Source organism: Eumetopias jubatus, unplaced genomic scaffold, assembly GCF_037043125.1.
Source record: "Eumetopias jubatus isolate StellerSeaLion01/CBP00866 unplaced genomic scaffold, mEumJub1_p1.0 scaffold_2, whole genome shotgun sequence".
NCBI lineage: Eukaryota > Metazoa > Chordata > Mammalia > Carnivora > Otariidae > Eumetopias > Eumetopias jubatus.
The window spans coordinates 188,592,815-188,611,491 of NW_028274808.1; the positions used below are offsets into that span (position 1 = coordinate 188,592,815).

General features: G+C 39.9%; 1 protein-coding gene across 5 annotated transcripts in view; it reads left to right on the forward strand.

Moving 5' to 3' along the window:
- The first annotated feature begins 3,373 nt into the window (after nucleotides 1-3,373).
- LCORL (ligand dependent nuclear receptor corepressor like) overlaps nucleotides 3,374-18,677 on the forward strand; it is a 166,753-nt gene continuing 151,449 nt past the window's right edge. For 4 of the 5 annotated variants that reach the window (XM_028087749.2, XM_028087736.2, XM_028087740.2 and 1 more), the window contains exon 1: nucleotides 3,374-3,598. In XM_028087749.2, coding sequence (XP_027943550.2) covers nucleotides 3,448-3,598 — 151 coding nt within the window. In that variant the 5' untranslated portion in view covers nucleotides 3,374-3,447. The remainder of the gene's footprint in view (nucleotides 3,599-18,677) is intronic. The other variant, XM_088021234.1, reaches the window with a different exon arrangement.

The window sequence follows — 18,677 nt, forward strand, 5'->3', positions numbered from 1 at the left end:
TGTCCCAGCTGATAGTCAGCTCACTCCCAGAAACAGAGCTGCCTTGCTGACAGGCAGCTAATCACAGATACCTAAGTGAGCGCAGCGCAGGCCAGCAGAAGTGTCTGGCTGAGCCTAATGCAAATTGCCATTCCATAGAATCACGAGCTAAATGAATAGTTGATGTTTTAAGCTATTAAGTTTTGGAGTGGTTCGTTATGCCCTTAAAGCCATCTGATATATCACTCCTTTGAAGTTAGGCATAGCCACATGATTTGCTTCACCCACTGAACTATGTCACTTCTGGCAGAAGCCTTTAAGAGCTGGACTGTGATTCAGCATCTTATTTTTCTTGTCATGGTGACTAGGGTGCTTCCAGATGGTGGGGTTTCATAAACTTGGGTCCCTTAATGGACATGGGACAGTCCTCCCCATCCTCCCTGATACTGACTTTTGGAGAACATACAGTTGAAGTAAGAAATCTTTGTTATGATGAACATTGGGTGTTTTATGCAAGTGATGAATCACTAACTTCTACACCTGAAACCAATTTTACCATATATGTTCACTAACCAGAATTTTTCTAATATTTTATTTATTTATTTGAGAGAGAGAGCGAGCAAGCAGGGGGAGCGGCAGAGGCAGAGAGAGAAGCAGACTCCCCGCTGAGCAGGGAGCCCAATGCAGGACTCCATCCCAGGACCCCAGGATCACGACCCGAGCCAAAGGCAGATGCTCAACCGACTGAGCCACCCAGCCGCCCTCACTAACTAGAATTTAAATAAAAACTTGAAATTAAAAAAAAAATCTTTGTATTAAACCTCTGAGATTTGGGGTTACTGTTACTAAAGCATAACCTAGTCCATTCTAATGTAGAAATTGGTACCCAGAAGGTATAGTTATGACAGAAAACTTAAAATATGTAGCAGTGACTTAGAAACTCAGTGGGTGGTAGCAAGGAGACTATTGTTAGAGTCTGGAAAGTTGGCCATCCATGCTAGCTGTGGTAAAATATTTGCTAAAACTATTCATGTGTGTCTCCCATTCTTCCCCTTTCTACATAGGAATGTTTACCATGGTTATTCTGTCCCTAATCCAGCACCACATGTTGAGCGTGCATAGGTCTATAAACAGGGAGGATAGATACTTTCTCTTCAACAAGAGAAGCTTTATCCTGTTCTAATTTAGGGACTACCAAGCATCACCAGAGATGCGGAACTTTGAAATTAATGCCATTACTGAATAAAATTTTTGATTGTCTCATTTGTGCAAGGAGTTAAAGTATTTTGTAGTTTAAGTTGAATAACTGTAAATTGATGACCAGAAGAATGAATTGCAGTAAGCATTGGTCAGTTCACCAGTAAATTTGGGTTATCTTCCTTCTGGACAAATAGAATTATACTTCCCCGTCCCTTTGAAGTTAGCATGCCCATAAGATTTGCTTTTGTCAAAGAAATGTGAGTGGAATTGACTTGTATAACTTTCAGGAAGAATCAGTTTGCCATTCATGTCCTTTTTGCATATCATGCAAGTGGGGAAGTTCTAGAGATTGGAACCTTCTCAAGCCTTCTGTTTGCTTGGTGAGAACCATCTGTAGTGAAACTCCTCTGCCTCCCTATCCCAACCCCAGCTCCCCATGAGCAGGCAGGTAAGCAGGAAATATCTTTTTTGTTGCTGTTTTAAGCCCCTAAAATTTTTAGATTTTTTGTTACTGCACTATAACCTAGCCCATCCTAACTAATGTAGATTACTGTAAAAGTGATCATGAAAACTTCAAAGGCCGATCATCTTGGCAACTGAGTGGAATCTGTAACTGAAATCATCCACTGATAATTCCAAAAGCACTTTCACTAGTGATTTCACTTGCTTCTTCAATTGTGACCATTCTGGAAAAAGTGACTGTGAAATTCAAATTTCATTCTTTTCTCCTTGTGAAATATAAAACTACATCTTCACTACTGAGAGGTAATGATGAACAATGAAATACTTTCTCCTAAAAAAAAAAAGTAAGCAAGCAAGCAAGTAAGCAGGCCAATAAGGATAAGCCGCAAAAAAAGGGAGGGTGACACTGAATGCATAGGAGTTTCTAAGAAGAGTAAAGCATATTTCCCAAAGACTTGTGCATAAATTTCCACTAATACACAGTACTTCTCAGCAAACTTCGGGTGTTTTAGCTTTGACTTGACACCTGCACATATACAGAAACCCCTGCACTCTGGTGCAAAAGTGAAAAAAATGTTATTGGAGTTTATATCCAATCAAAAGTTTTCAAAAAAAAAAAAGAAAGAAAGAAAGAAAAAAGTTTTCCCTCTCTCTGAAGAAGAAATATTTTCTGTAGCACAGCGTAGAATTTATTTCATCACATTTGTGAAGTGCTAAATCCCGTGCCACCCACCGTACGAAGGTCATGAAAGTGACAGATGCCAATATACGGACGTCTCAATTAGTTGCTGTCCCACGGGAGTTTACATTTTGCGGAGCATAACAGTTTCTTTTTTTGGAGTTTTCACCCAGCCACACCCAATCCTCCGGTAAACAATTTTCAATGAAAAGCCCCTCATCTTTTCCCTAATCCTTGCAAATATTCTCGCTTTGCTAGATCTCTTCACCCTGGAAACTGAAGTCACTGTGGGATCTCTCTCTGGATATATGGCAGTTCTTTCTGATGCAGCCGAATGGCCGGCTTGATCTTTCCCTGCGGTGGCAGGATGACAGTGACCCCCAAAGTTTCCAGCACTTAAGGCACAAAGCGCAGCCTGAACCCTAACAGGGCAGACAACTCTGGCGGTTTCCACCGCTCTTCTTATCGAGGAGCCCAGGGAAGCTAAGGCGACTGGGTCAGACTCGGCGATGCGGGCTACGCAGTCCTGTGCTCAGCGAGTTGGAAGCTAAGCGCACAAGCTGCACAGCGCAAAGAAGTCAAGGCCAGTCTGCAGCCCCACTGTGAGAGAACTGTGCCCATCCCTGCTGGACTACAAGAACCGGCATGCATCGCGTAGCGGCGGCAAGCTCCGCTCCGGGACCCCGGCGCAACGGAGCCTGGGAAGTGAAGTCTCCGGGCGGCCCGAGTCGCGTCGCGAAATCAGACGGGAGGCGTTGCTAGTCCGCTCCACGCCGGTTTCTGGCCGGGCTCCGAGCCTCTCTCTCCCGCTCAGGATTTTCGCGGGCGGCGGCGGGAGCAGTATGGCTTGCTTGAGTAAACTCCGGGAGGAGGAGGGAGACGGGAGTGGATGGGGAGGCGGGGTCAGCGGAAGCGGCAGGTTGCTTCCTTCTCCTCACGCTCCCTCCCCGCCTCTCCCTGAGGGAGCGGTGGGAGGGGGAGGGAAGGGCATAGGGAAGGTAGTGACACGTGTCAATCAACCCCCCCTCCGGGGGGCGCGCGCTCCGGGGCTCGCGCCGAGGGCTCGCGCCCCTGCCTCGTGCCTGCGCCGCTCGTATGTAAATGAGGGCGCGTGACGCGGGACGCAGATGGACAAGGGAAGAGAGAGAATGGCCGCTGCTGCCGCCGCTGCTGCCGCCGCCGCCGCCGCTCAGTGCCGGAGCCCTCGGTGCGCGGCGGAGAGGAGAGGATTCCGGCGGGAACTCGACTCTTGGCGCCACCGCCTCATGCACTGTGTAGGTAAGAGAGACACGGGCCGGAGCCCTGGCTCCGCGCGGCGACGGCTGCCGCAGCCCGAGGAGTTTGTGGCTGAGGGGGTTAGTTGAATCTCCCGTTCGGGTCAGTTCAATGGGGGAGCGCGATGGGAGCGGCGGCGGCGCGGCGGCTCCGGCGCTCGCCTTTTGTCTGGGGGCTTCTCGCCCGGCGCGGTTCGCGCTCCTTCCCTTCTCAGCTCTTGGGCTTCTCAGGAACTGTTAGTTCGGACCCGCTCGCTGAACCCCCGAGGAAACCGCTCGCTCGCGCTCTCCCCGAAACTCCGCGGCGCCCCTCGCAGCCCGCCGTCCACCCTGTCGGGGGGCAGGCAGCGGCCCGGTGGGTCGGCCTCGGGATAGAGGGGAGCCGGCTGGCAGGGCCGGCGGGAGGAAGGCGGGCTGGTCCGCGCCCCCGCCGGGCGCACACACACCCCCTTCTCGCCGCCGGGGGCCGGGCCGGCGGACGCGGCCGAGTTCCCGGGAACTGGGACCGGGGAGACCCCCCGGGCGCTCGCGGGGCGGGGGTCGCGGGTGGGCCAGCCGGGGGCGAGGGGCAGCGGGGGCGTCGCCCGAGGGGCGGGGGCACCCAACTCTGCCCTCTCGCGCTCGGCGGCGGCGGCGCTGTGTGTACCCCTTTAAGAAGGAGCTGCTCGAGCGCTGACGGTTGGGATTTGAAGTTCTTCCTCCCTCTTTGGAAGTCTGGACGGATGGGGGGTGTTGCCATGGCGACGGCACCCTTCCCTCCGCACCCCCCTCCTTTTCCCCTCGCGGACGCCCGGACGACTCTGGTCTTCTTGTTCTGTCATGTGATAGACCCTTCCCTGCACAGACACGCACACCGCCCTCCCCACCTCCCATCCCCGTTCTCTTGCAATTCCGTCTTCCCTTTTGGTGGGGTCGGAATCGTTTTGCTACAAACTTCTGGGCTTGGGGCTGTCATTCTGCGGGTTGCTCGGGGTGGCAGGAGATTGTGGGAACTCCCCACCGTGCCGCGGTCGCTTTTTTTGTCTGAGTGAGACGTGTGCGAGGAGCTGTTACCCAGCAGGTTGGTTTAGTGGGCACAGAAGGGACTGTGAGGGTTATGGGATGGGGTGTGTTGTGCCTGTTTGTTTTGCAAGGGGGTTGTGGGTTGGAGAGGAGGAACAGAGGTAGAAAGGAAGGTTGCATTGTCTTAAGGACTGGATGGGTAGCAGTAGCAGCTTGCTCGACTGGCGATTAAATCTTGGCATTTGGAGTTGAGGAGTACCTTATTGCCTTAAGAAAACAACTCTCTTACCTTGTTTCCATCTGTTCTTGCGCCACCTCGCGCCCCTTTTCCCCACACCCCCCTCAGATTTGTTTGGTTAGCGCCTGAAGATCTTTCTTGTTTTTCCCTAGTGGAAAGGAGACCGTGGTAGAATAAACCAGTACAGCTTCAGCTTAGAAATGCGCACTGCAGAATACGGTGGATATAGAAAAATGTACAAGAAGGAAGCTTGCTCCGACTAGGAGCATTTAAGTTCACTTTAAGCGATAAACTGTTTTACCCTTATAAAATATATTTTGGTCTTATTTAAGGAAACATTTTGGGAAATAGCTTTAGTCAAGTATTTATAAGTGATTTTAGTTCTTAGAAAAAGTAAAAAAAAAAAAACCCTCACGGTGTTCTTTTATAAAAATGTTAAGCCAAGTGTTGCTAGTGCTTCCTGAATACAAAATGGACCCATTTTTATAATTGCTTATGTAAAGATCTCTTCCACTGACAACCTGTTCAGAAATTGTTGAGTTCCTTTGGTGGGAATCAGGCAGGATGACAGCGTTGAAACACTGGCTCACGATATAATTCTGTCAAGTTTTACGGAGGCACACAGTGATTTGTAGATGTCTTCGGTCAGTTTTTATGTTTTGGAATACTTTAGGGTTTTTCCCTTTTCTTCTTTAGATACATTAAGTATGGCTCTGTATCACAAAAATATGTGTAGTTTTGAAAAATAGTCAGATTTTAAACACGATATTGGATTTGATGGAAAAAGGGATTTAGAATATCTTTCTGCCTTACCTCCTTAGTTAGACATACAAGTAAGATTGGAAGACGTTGAAAAATGAGTTGATGTGTCTTAACATGCAATCTCTATATATTTTTAATGTAATGTATAACTGTGTTTGAAAGGAAATTTTTTCTTGGGCTTTAACTATATTTGAGAGTGGTTTCCCATAGTCCCAGCCAGGAGACCTAGTAAAACCCATCTCATACTTTGTTTTTGTCATTGTTATTTTTACATAAACATTAAAACTTTTAAACAGGATATACACTTGTTGATTGGGTTTTTTTCAGTATTGTATATGCGAAGCACTTATTCACAGTGTGAATTAGGATTAAATGTGGTTTATGTGATTATCTTAAATTACCTTTTGCTATTAACGTGCTTATATTCAATACTTAACTTTGTAAACATATTTACAAAAAAGCCCAAATCTTTTTCCTTTTGCATGTGTGTGAATATTTATATGTATATTTATATATACATATATACATATATATTATATATTTATATTTCTGTATTGAATATATTCAATGTTCTTATTGCTTGAAATCATTTTCATAAATTATACTTTCTATAATTTGGAAAAGAAAATGATCCAAAAGTTTTATTTTTATGAGACAGAAATTGTAAGCAATGTCCTAGGCTCATACAGCAAATTAGTATTGAGCCGGTAGTGAAGTTTTAAATCTCAATTTTTAGCCAGAGTTTTTAAAGTAATCTGATTTTTTTTATAACTCATATATAATATTCCAATTTCATAAGGGAAAAAGTTCATTTTAGTTGTCATGACTGCTGGTAGTTAGCTAAGATGCTTAACTCTTGATATGGAAAGTGATTTTTGCTTTTCTCTATTTGTGGAACTCATGTCTTTAGGTTAGATTTGTGACTACGCTGTGATTTATTCCTGGGTTTTCTTTTTTACAATTTAATTGAAAAGTTCTACAAACTCTTATGTCCTAATTAATAGCTCTATTTACAATGTGCTTTTTATAATTTATTTTTCTATAATCATCCTATACAGTGCTATAATTTTGAGTATGCTCAGCTAACAAATGTTTGCATGCTTATTGGATATAGTAAATAGTATCCTAGTATTCAGTATGACATTGAGCGATAACGGATAAAGTCTTGGGTCTTATGGAATATATAATGCAGTTAGTATCTGATAAGTCATTAAATTTAAAACAAAGTAAAGTCGAGCATAAAAGAAATGCGTTAGCATATTTTTAAATATTACCAGGTCTTGTATAGTCTATTAGGATATTCAATCTGGGAGATAGGCCAAGTTTTTTGTTTTTCTACTTTTTGCTAACTTTTAATTTTGATAAAATTTCAAATTTATAAGGAAAGTTGGAGAATAGTACAAGGAACTCCTATATACCCTTACCCACATTCACCAGTTGTATTACATTATGCTGCATTTATCATTCTTTCCTTATATCTGTTTTTTTCTGAACCATTTGAGGATACTTTAGTGACATCATACCTCTCTACCCTTAAATTCTTCAGTGTATATTTCCTAAAACCAAGGACATTATCTAACCTAACCACAGTGTAAATTATTAAAAATGACATAATACTATTATCTATTTCATAATCCATGCTCAATTTTTATCTCTTTTATCTATAAGCTTCCCCTACCTCCTAGTCCTGGATCATGTATTGCATTTGGTAGTACTATCTCTTTAGTCTCTCTTAATCTGGAACACTTCCTCAGCCTTTCTTGTTTTTCTTGACCTTGACATTTTTTAAAAGTACAGGATGGTTATTTTGTAGAATGTCCCTAATTTGAATTTGTCTGTTGTTTTCTCATGACTAGATTGCTTATACATATTTGGCAGAATACCTCTAAAGAGATGTTCTCTCTTTATCAGTACATCATATCTTGAGGTTCATGATGTTGGTTTGTCCCAATGTTGGTGATGCTGGCTTTGAAAATTTCGTTAAGGTGGTATTCTCCATATTTCTCCCTGAAATTTATTATTTATCCTTTTGTAATTAATAATGTAATTTGTGGGAAAATATTTTGAGGAACAGAATATTAACATAGTCTCACCAATATTTCATCCACAAGTTTTAATATACGTTCATGATTTTCTAACTTCGTCATTCCTTCTCTAATTAATATTTGGTATTCTGTCATAAAGCAATCTTTCCTATCTCCTCCATTATTTATTTATTTATCCAGTTATTTATATCAGCATGAACTCATGGATTCTTTATTTAATGGTTAAATCCATTACTGTCATTACTTTGATTCCCAGATTGTCTCAGGTTTGGTCTTTGGGAGCCTCATCAAGCTGGTTCCAATGTTTTTTGACAAGTCTCTCCTCTCACAACCCCTCTCACCCTCATCTCTCAAATGACTTTTTGAGCACTTCCTTCCTGCCAAAACAAGATATTCCAGGTTCATCTTGTACTTAACCTGTCCCAGCCCCGACATAAACCATTTCTCCAAAGAACCCTCCGTTCTTTTTTAGTGGAGAATAGATTTAGATACCAAAACTGAACAGGTTTCAGGACTGTTTTTTTTTTTTTTTAATTATTTATTTGAGATAGAGAAAGAAAGAGAGTGAGCAAGAGAGCAGTAGTAGGAGAGCAGAGGGAGAGGGGGAAGCAGGCTCCTCTCCGAGCAGGGAGTCGGACGCAGGGCTCGATCCCAGGACCCTGGGACCATGACCCCAGCCAAAGGCAGACGCCCAACCAACTAGCCACCCAGGTGCCCCAGGACTGTTTTAAACCCTATTTTTTCTGATACAGAAGCTAAGACTCAGTGTAACTGATTTGCCTAAGGTTGCAACAACAAAACAAAATAGCAAAGATTTGATTAGAATCATTCTATAAACTCCAGTTTCTTTTCTAAATATCAGTGTTGTCCAGTAGAAATATAATGGGAGCCAAATATTTTTTTTTAAATTTTCTGGTAACCACATTTGAAAAGCACATTTTTTAGGCCAATATCCTCAAAATATTTTAACATTAATCCATACAAAAATTATTAATGAGTTAGTTTACATTCTTTTTTTAATATTGAATTTCTGAAGTTAGGCATTTTATACATCTAGCACATCTTAATTTGAACTAGCCACATTTCAGGTGCTTAATAGCCACATGTGGCCAAGTGGCTACCTCACTGGACAACATAGTTCTATAGTATAGTAGCTCCAGCCAACTCTTGATACCATGGTACCAATTATTTCAAATGTGTTGATAATAACCAAACCCACAACTTAATTTATCTTTCTCCATCTTTTATTTGTATAGAAAATACTGCAAATAAATAGGCTCTGGAGCTAGACTACCTGTGCTTGAAGCCTAGTGTTACCACTTACCAATGTGGACAAGTTACTTAACCTCCCTATACTTCAGTTTCTTATCTGTAAATTGGAGATAATGAAGTGGTTTGAGAATTAGTTATGTTGATATATGTTAATATGTGTCTACCATATAGAAGGCATTCCATAAATATTAAGTATTATTATTATTAGTGATTTACAGGGGTTATTAGCAGCTTTGAGCTTTATGTTTTTGCCAATAGATTCTTTCTGGTGGGAATGCTGATAATAAAAGGATCATGAGGCATATTAGAGGAAAAGAGAGTAAGGGCTTGCATGATCAATATTCCAGGGTTATTTTAGAGCCACAGAGTGAGAGTTTTAGAATCACAGTATATCACTTAGCATAATCCTGTCTTTTCATATATGGGGAGATCCAAAGAATGATGCCTTCCTACATTTTAAGGAATCTTTTGGTTTTGGAGTACCTGAATACAAGAAATTAGTTTAAATTCATTTTAAAAATCTGTATCATACTAGATCATCTGCATTGCTGGTTTTATTGTGTTTCAGTCTAGCTTATAATCTATATTAAGTCATTATTTGGAAAACCTGTTTTGGTTTTTTAGTTTACAAAGGAGTAGCATCTCCCATTTGTCTTTCTTCATCAAGTAAAAACTCATAATCATATTCAATTAGTTGATCATAGTTTACCAGACTGCTTTTCCCCATTTGTTTGTCTAGCTTCTTCTCTACAGCTCATATATTTTCATCTGATTTTACTTCTCTTTTGTACACATTGCCCCAAATTCCCGACTATCTTTTTAGTTATATCATCTACCCTGCATCCTCAGTCACTTTTAAAAATCAATTATAACGTAGAGTCTTTTCTATTTATTGAAAAACAAGTTTGAGACCTTTCTTCATTCAGATTGGCCAGTTCTTTTCTGATGGGGATGTGCAGGGTGTGTATGTAGGAAGTAACTTGTCCAGTAGTCTTCATATTTAAGTAGTCAGCCATTTAGGGACAAGGGACTGGGTCTTCACAAATGGTAGAAAGGACTAAGAATTGAGAGAATATGGTTTTTTCCTTGGCTTTAATCATTATAGCCTTTGGCACAAGTCATTTATCTGTAAACTGGGATAATATCTGTCCTCATATTGTTCACTCTTTTTTGTTTTTGGAAAAGGTTTGTAATACTTATATAGTAGTGGTTTCTGGCTGAAGATATAAATTGAGGTATTAGGTATAAATTAAGGTATTAGCAGCATAAAGAATATAACTTAAATGCATAGAAATGGATGAGATCACCTAGGGGTAAGGGATAGTATAAGTAGAAAGGAGTAGAGTACTCTATACCATGGCTTAAGAAATCTTAACATTCTTTGAGCAGAAGGGGAGCCTCAAAATAAGTCCACTGAACTTTTACACTAAAAAGTAAGGCAATTAGCTCTAAGTAGGAAAATCAGGAGATAGTAGTATCACCAAATCTAAGGAGAGGAGTGTTAAAATTAAAAAGGATTGTTACATGTTGAGATGTTAAGTACCTTCAAACAGGAAAGTATACATTGTTTTTGGCAACATGTAGGTTCTAGGTGACATTAACTGGTAATTTCAGCACTGTGGTGGGGAAGGAAGCCATATTGTAATAGGCTAGAAAATAATTAAGATGTATATAAGAGGAGATAACATTTGTAGTAGACTACTCATTTGAAAAGCTACATTTTGAGGAAAAACAGATAAATGAAGCAGCAATTGGAAGAACCTGGGGTCTAGGAATGTTTGTTGGTTTGGTGGGAGATAACCATTATGATGGGGAATGCTTTTTTGAATCAATAATAATTGATGATTACTTTTTATATTATTTGAGACTTGAATACAACAAGATATTGAGACAGATAAATAGAATGGGCTGGGTTTGACTCACTGAATGTGAACTATAAAAGTATCTCTTGGGGCACCCGGGTGGCTCAGTCGGTTAAGCGGACGTCTGCCTTTGGCTCAGGTCATGAACCAAGGGTCCTGGGATTGAGTCCCTCATCGGGGAGCCAGCTTCTCCCTCTCCCTCTGCCTGCCACTGCCCCTGCTTGTGCGCGCTCCTCTCTCTCTCTGTGTCAAATAAATAAAATCTTTTTAAAAAATAAAAATATCTTTTTTCTTCAAAAAATATTTTCCTAATTAAGTTCATCACTAAGATATGTGCGGAATTAGTGTGTCACGTAATTTAAAGGAATGATTTTTTTCCACTTAATTTACTGTTGTCAGTTAATCATCAAATATCGTGAGTCCTACTATGTACCAGTTGATGGGGTGTGATTCTTTGTTTCTTCCTTACTGGGTTAACTGGAAATAGACTTAGGAATCAGATTAAAATACAGACTTTTTAAACGGTAGGTAGTATGGAAGAACATGGCTTGGAATTGAAGCCAAATCAGACTTCTTTACTCCCTGTCCCCCTGAACTGAACTTACCAACCTATCAAAGATAGAGCAGCCAGCAGGGAACTCTGTGCCTTGTAGAGCTTGGTAAGTTTATCATGTGATTTGCTTATTGGTAGGTATGACCATCTAGGCGGAGTGAAACAGAGGCTTGGCCATGCATGAAGAATGACCTTTAAAAACATTAATTCATCCCACTAGGAACAACTATCAAGATGTTGCCAATATTAGTCATTCCTCTTTCCTTTGGGAGGCCTGAATAAAGGGTAGAGAAAAGGGCAGAAGCTTCTTTCAAAATACTTCCCCTAACCATGTGGAAATTGTTGGGAGAGGTGGGGACTGTGGGTGGGTAAAAAGCTTATTGTAAACACTAGGAATAGGGCTCAGACTTTGCTTTTATTAAAGCACTGACAGTTATCAGAGATGTTAAATATTAGAGTTTGTATAATAGAAAGACAAAAGAGGGAGCAATTAATTTTGATTTGAAATGATGAAGCTTCCGGAGATTGAGTGAAAGCAGGAGTTGGCAAACTTTTTTTAATATTCATTATGCTGCACTTTTCATCTCCTGACTTATGTATTTTATAACTAGAGGTTTATACTTCTTAATCCCCTTTACCTATTTTGCCCATCCTTGCACCCACCTCCCCTCTGGCAATAACCAGTTCTCTGTATTTAAGGGTCTGGGTTTTTTATTTGTTTTTTTGTTTATGTTTGTTTGTTTTGTTTTTTAGATTCCTCATATAAGTGAAATCTTGTGGTACTTGTCTTTGTCTGACTTACTTCACTTAGCATGATACCCTCTAGGCCCATCAGTGTTGTTGCAAATGGTAAGATCTCATTTTTGTTTTATGACAGAGTAATATTCTAGTGTGTGTGTGTGTGTGTGTCGCAATTTTACCCATCCATCAATGGACACTTGGATTGGCTGTTGTAAATAATGCTGCAGTAAACATAGGGGTGCATATATCTTTTTGAATTAGTGTTTTTGTTTTCTTTGGGTAAATACCCAGTAGTGGAATTACTGGATCATATGGTGTTTCTATTTTTAGTTTTTTGAAGAACGTCGGTACTGTTTTCCACAGTGGCTGCACCATGTTACGTTTCAGGCAATAGTGCCTAAGCATTCCCTTACTCCATATCCTTTCCAACACTTGTTATTTCTTTTTCTTTCTTTCTTTCTTTTCTTTTTTTTTTTATTAACACGTAATGTATTATTTGTTTCAGGGGTACAGGTCTGTGATTCATTAGTCTTACACAATTCACAGAGCTCACCATAGCACATACCCTCCCCAGTGTCCATCAGCTGGCCACCCCATCTCTCTGTTATTTCTTGTCTTTTTGATACTAGCCATTCTGACTGAGGTAATATCTCATTGTAGTTTGATTTGCATTCCCTTGATGATTAGTGATGCTAAGCATCTTTTCTTGTGTCTGTTGACCATCTGTATGTCTTCTTTGGAAAATGTTTATTCAGGTGATCTACCCATTTTTTAATTGGTTTTTTTTGGGGGGGTGTTGGAGTTGTCTATGTTCCATATATATTTTGGATTTTAACCCCTTATCAGATATATCATTTGCAAATATCTTCTCCCATTCAGTAGGTTGATTTTTTTGTTTTGTTGATAAGGTTTCCTGTGCTGTACAAAAGCTTTTTTTGTAAAGTGTGGGATAATAAATTTGGTCTCTGTTGCAACTACTCAACTTTACTGTTAAAGTGCAAAAGCAATATATAAATGAATGAACATGGCTGTATTCCTGTAAAAAATTATTTACAAAAATAGCCAGATGTGGCCTACAGATCATAGTTCGCTTATCCGTAAGTTAAATGATCCAGCAGGAGAGTAGGGTGGAGGGAACAGGCAGAGGGATAGTATAAGCAAAAGTATGGAACTCTAAATAATGATATATTCTGAAAATATTCAGCACTCTAGTGTCATTGGAGTATAAGGTGGGAGTAGGGAGTGGGACTGGAAGTATAAATTATGGCCTCTATAAGGAAGAAATTATTAGTCTTGAAGTTTTGTTTTTTTTTTAAACGGGTAATAAGCATGATCAGATAAGTTGGCTTATGTTCATTTTGAACATCTGCTGTTGGTTCAGGTTTGAGGGTTTTTTTGTTTGTAATAGTTTTAAGAAGCTCAAATTGAAGCAGCCCTTTTAAGTCAAAACTGGGAAGATGAGCAGTCTCCACTTCACTGTATTAATTAAGACGCTGGATAGCTGAATCGCAAATGGCACCCTTTTTTTCTGCCTGGGCTCTGAACAACTTGAAAAATAAGGAAAAAGATGGGAGCCAAAATATTACTTCTGCTGATGAGACCAGGATAGAGGAAGAGCTTGGTGGGAGAGTCACATGGTCGGGCATTGGCCAACTTACCCACCTACTCCCAGGCATACTAGGAAAGCAGAGCAAAATATGAGTTCTCTGCAGGTATGTTTTCCCAGTAGTTCACTCCCAAAGGGAAAGGAAGCAGAACTGAGCTCTGTCTACTCAATTATTCTTTACAAAATCACCAATCAGATCATGCAGTTAGTTCACTTCCCTAGGGGTGAAAAGAGGCTCATATTGTGCTTGTGAAGAATCCTTCCTCATAGAAACAAGGAGCAAGGAAAAGGTGTTATTCCTCCAACAATCCAGGCTACTTTTTTGCAGTTATATCTGTAGGTAAGTTCAACTCTTATTATACTGAAAAGTCAAACTTCATATTCTGGATATTTAAAGAAATATTTAATTCTAGTGTTTGAAACAACCATATTTTTTAAACTCTTTTTTAATGAACTAGATTTTCTACCTGTGTAAGATACTTAAATAAAATCCATGTTTGGTGAAAAAGAAAGACAATACTAACTTCTTTATCAAGTGACTTTTTAAATTTAGAAAGAATAGAGCACTATTTTTTTAAGTGAAAAAAGCAGATACTTTGATAAATAGATTATACTTTTAATCAGTTCTGATTATGGGTGCTTATGTAGTTTATTCACTAGTATTTCTTTCTTTAAAATGTTATCAATTCTTCTTTATCCTCTTCCTCTTTTCAGAACAATTCCGTACTAAACTATTAGGTGGGACCAAGCAAGGGTAGGTGTCTACACTGGATGGTATATGTGGTAGAGAGAGGAGTGGAATGTCAGAGGCTGACAGGAATAAGGAGGGTCCCGATGTGGGTTGATGGAGTTTCAAGAGGTGCGGAGTAATGTGCCTAGAAGGGCATGCTGGTACAAGTTGTCAGAGTCCCAGCAGGGTATCTGTGAAGAATAGTAGACCTGGTATGAGGGAGGGTTGGTTGTTCTTATTAAGGGGTGTCCAGACCTGAACAGGGTAAGAGGGTATCTCCTTGGAGGTGGGGTGGGAAAGAAAGGCATCCGTGTAGGAGAGTAGGCTGGGGTGGGTGTATTGAGGCTCAGTTGGATGAGGAGGGAGTTGATGCATAGAAACATCCCAGTGTAAGATGTCAGAGCCTGAGGGTGGGGAGAGGAAGGCATCCCAGTGGAGGGTCAGCTCAGTATAGGTAGGATGTCAGAGCCTGAGCAGCTGAAGGATATTCTTATGGGGGGGGGGGCGGTGCCAGGCATGAGGAATAGGGGCCTGAACAAAGTGAGGAAGTTATGTACACAGAGGAGGCGTGAGGGTAGGCGTGAGAAGGGTGAGGAAAATTTCCCTGTAGGGAAGGGGAGACAGCCACAATGGGAGATTGGTTATATACAGGGAGACTGGTCAACAAAATAAATATTAAAGATAATGGGAGCCAGGCCTCTCACTGTCTGAGAGGGGAGTTTCAAATATGGAATTGGAGAAAACTAGGAAGTTCTCTGTGTTGGACTGGAAATGAGATATTGGTGTGAACTCATGATTTTCATTATATATAGATTAGAAATATAGTAGTAAATGTGTGTGCATATATACACACTTATGCCCTATTGTTCACTGAGAAGGGGCCTAGGAGCAGTGACAGTCCAATAACATTGTACATAATGTATCATTGTTAATTTCCTGATTTTAATGGTTGTATTCCTAAGAGAATGCTTTTGTAGGAATTACTTGTTAAAGAATTCAAGGGCGGTGGGACATGATGCAGGCCATTTACTCTCAAATAGTTGGAAAAATAAAAGTTTGTATCGTACTTAAAACATTTTCTATAAATTTAAAATTGTTACAGGAGCGCCTGGGTGGCTCAGTTGGTTAAGCATCTGACTTTGGATCAGGTCATGGTATCAGGATTCTGGGATCAAGCCCTGCATCAGGATCCCTGTTCAGTAGGGAGTCTGCTTATCCCATTGCCTCTCCCTCTGTTCTCTCTGTTTCTCTCTCTCTCTCAAATAAATAAAATCTTTAAAATAAATACAGTTGTTACAAAGTAAAAGTAAGTATTTAAAAGCAATGTTATGGGTCAAAGTATTACATTCTCTTGAATTAATCGCTTTCAGCCCTTAAAACCACAGAGTAATATATAAATTGTCTTACAGGCTTTTCAACACTAAGAATTGCCTTTTGAAATAATGATAGGTAATATCTATGAGTGCTTACCATGTGTCGTATACTATGTGTATGTGTATTAATCACATTTAGTTTTCACATGTGAAATAATACAATTTTTATCTTCATTTTACCGATTAGAAAACTGAGGCTTAGAGAAGCTGCCCAAGACTTTCCATATAGGAAATATGAAGGTAGAATTGATATCCAGGTCTTTATTACTCTCTTGGTCAAACCTGGTTAAAAAATTAACAAGTCTGATCCTTCCTAATCAGATAATTGTGTCTAAAGCTTTAGTAAGATAGTGCTGTTTTCTGTTTCGTTTCAGAACCCTGAGTTTCAAGGGTAGAGAAAAGTGTTCTGGATTTGGACCACCTCAGCACTTGGTTCTTGGTGAGAGAATAAGAGAGAATAGGGCCTTCTGTTATTTAAATACACATATCTGAGTTAAAGGTTCTATTAAGGTAGATTAATCAGAAATAACATACCCAAATTTCTTTCTTTGTCATCTATTGGGAATAGTGGGTGGTAAGAGCATGGAGTTAGTGGGGCAAGGATTTTCCCCAGCACAGATTGTCAGTGTTTTTAGTCTGGATATAAAGTTGTTCTCTATCCCAGTTCCAAGAATGATGACCATCTCCTTTCCATCTCTTTTGAACTTTTCCAAAGAATGGTAAATGATCAAATAGAAGATAGCTAATGACAATTTATCTTTTCATTTTAATTCCCCTTTGCTTCTGTTCCCCTATACCCATTTAGAGTATAGGAAAATAGTGCCTGGTAAGTTGTTTTTTTTTTTTTTTTTTGCTGTGAAATACACCAACATTATGGCATCAGCCTAATCATTACCTACTTTTTCTCCTTTGCCTTATTACTTGACCTTTTAATATTTCCACTCTGGCATCAGTATAACTTACAAATGGGATAGAATATCCCTATGAGTATACATTAGCTTACTTATCTAACTTATCTTACTAAGTTATCTTATCTTCACTCTTCTCATCAGTCTGAACCCACAGATCCTTTCATCCTCTGTTACAGAGTTTTTGCTGACCCTCTCATTCTTTAGACCCATTCTAAAATTGCCCCTTTATTTTCTATCAGGAATAATAGGATTTTCAGTGTTGAAGGAAGCATGGTCCTCTGCTATGATCCTGTTGTACATCTCTTCCTCATAATTTTTTTTCAGTAAGTATTTACAGGGTCAGGCATTGTGTTAGGGGACTCAGATGCATTAGATTGTTTTCATGAAGCACAGGGTTGTAGATTACACAAGGTTTTTTTTTACTATAATAAATGCTGTAATAGAAACATATACAATATTAACGTTGTGATACGAAGGTGGAGAGTGATCAGGTTTCCTTGTATGTGTCCAAGAATGGTCATAGGATGATTGTGGGATATGAGAAAAGAGAAAGAGATGAGTCATGAAGAAACTTCTAAGTGGAATATAATAGTGATATTGTTATTTTTAATTATTTTACTTTGGATTAGGCATTAAATGCTTACACGAGTTCATTTGATTTTCACAATAGTTATATAAGTAAGAACTATTTTTATCGTCCCCATTAAATAACTCATAGGTAGTGGAAAACCATTGATGGGTTTTAAGCATGGGAGTGACATAGGTTCATTTGTGGTTTTATAAGATGATTCTGCCGGTCGAGTAATAGGGGAATAGACAGGCAGATTAACCAGCGGGACGTCAAGATAGTCCAACCAGGAAATTATGAGGATCTGAAATAAGAGCAGTAGTAGTAATGGAGGAGAAGGAAAAACTCAAAAGATATGATGCATTACAGTCAACAGATTTTAGATATTGATGAGCCATGGGCATACAAAAAAAAGGAGGAAGAATAGAGAAAATTATTTTCAGGCTTCTTTTAGGAGGTCTAGTTGGATTGTGAGACAATTATCCAGGATAGGATGTAGAGCAGCATATTTTTCATATTTCACAGTTCAGAGGCTCCTACTTCTGCTGCAGGAATGATGTGGTGCCTGTGCATTCTTGTTTTCTTAACATTTGAAGGCCTAGGGGTGGCTTTAGGCCTTCATTATTATTGTGTGTGTGGTATTTTGTTTTTTCCCTCCTAAATTTGATTCCTCATTATCTGTCAGGAAAATTTAGCCTAGATAGACTGAGTAATTTTATGTTGTAATTGTATGTTGTTTGTTAATAATTTATAATAAACATAATTTGGAAAGACTGTCTCAGATCAGTTTTCCCTAATTGTGTCGAAGTTGCTAGAGTGTAACATGGTTCACTATAGGTTTTAGACCCCCATAGCTTTGACATATAATGATTCCATCTTTAAACAAAATCCCAGACACTTCCTTTACCTTCATTTTCTCTGTGTCCTCCCAGTTACTAACCTATCTCAATATTTGATTTACTTGATCTCTTTTCACTTATTTGTATGTCTTTCAGATATCCTAAATATAGCATACCTAAAACTGAACTCTTTTGTTTTAAAGATTTATTTATGAGAGAGAGAGAGCACGCTAGAGCAAGCATGCACAAGCAGAGGGATGGGCAGAGGGAGAGGGAGAGAGAGAATCTTAAGCAGACTCCCTGCCTAGCGCAGTGTCCAATGCGGGGCTGGATCCCACAACCCTGAGATCATGACCTGAGCTGAAATCAAAAGTCAGACACTCAACAGACTAAGCCACCCAGACACCTCTAAAACTGAACTTTTGATCTGCCTCTGTTTTTGTTTTGTTTTTTCCAAAAAAATTATTATAGATCCCTGAGAGCTGCAGTGTGGCAGAAACCATGGAATACAAAAATTGGCTTGAGGGGCAGATTGTGAATAGTTTTGTTTTTTTTTAAATATTGTTATTCTGCTATTTAAT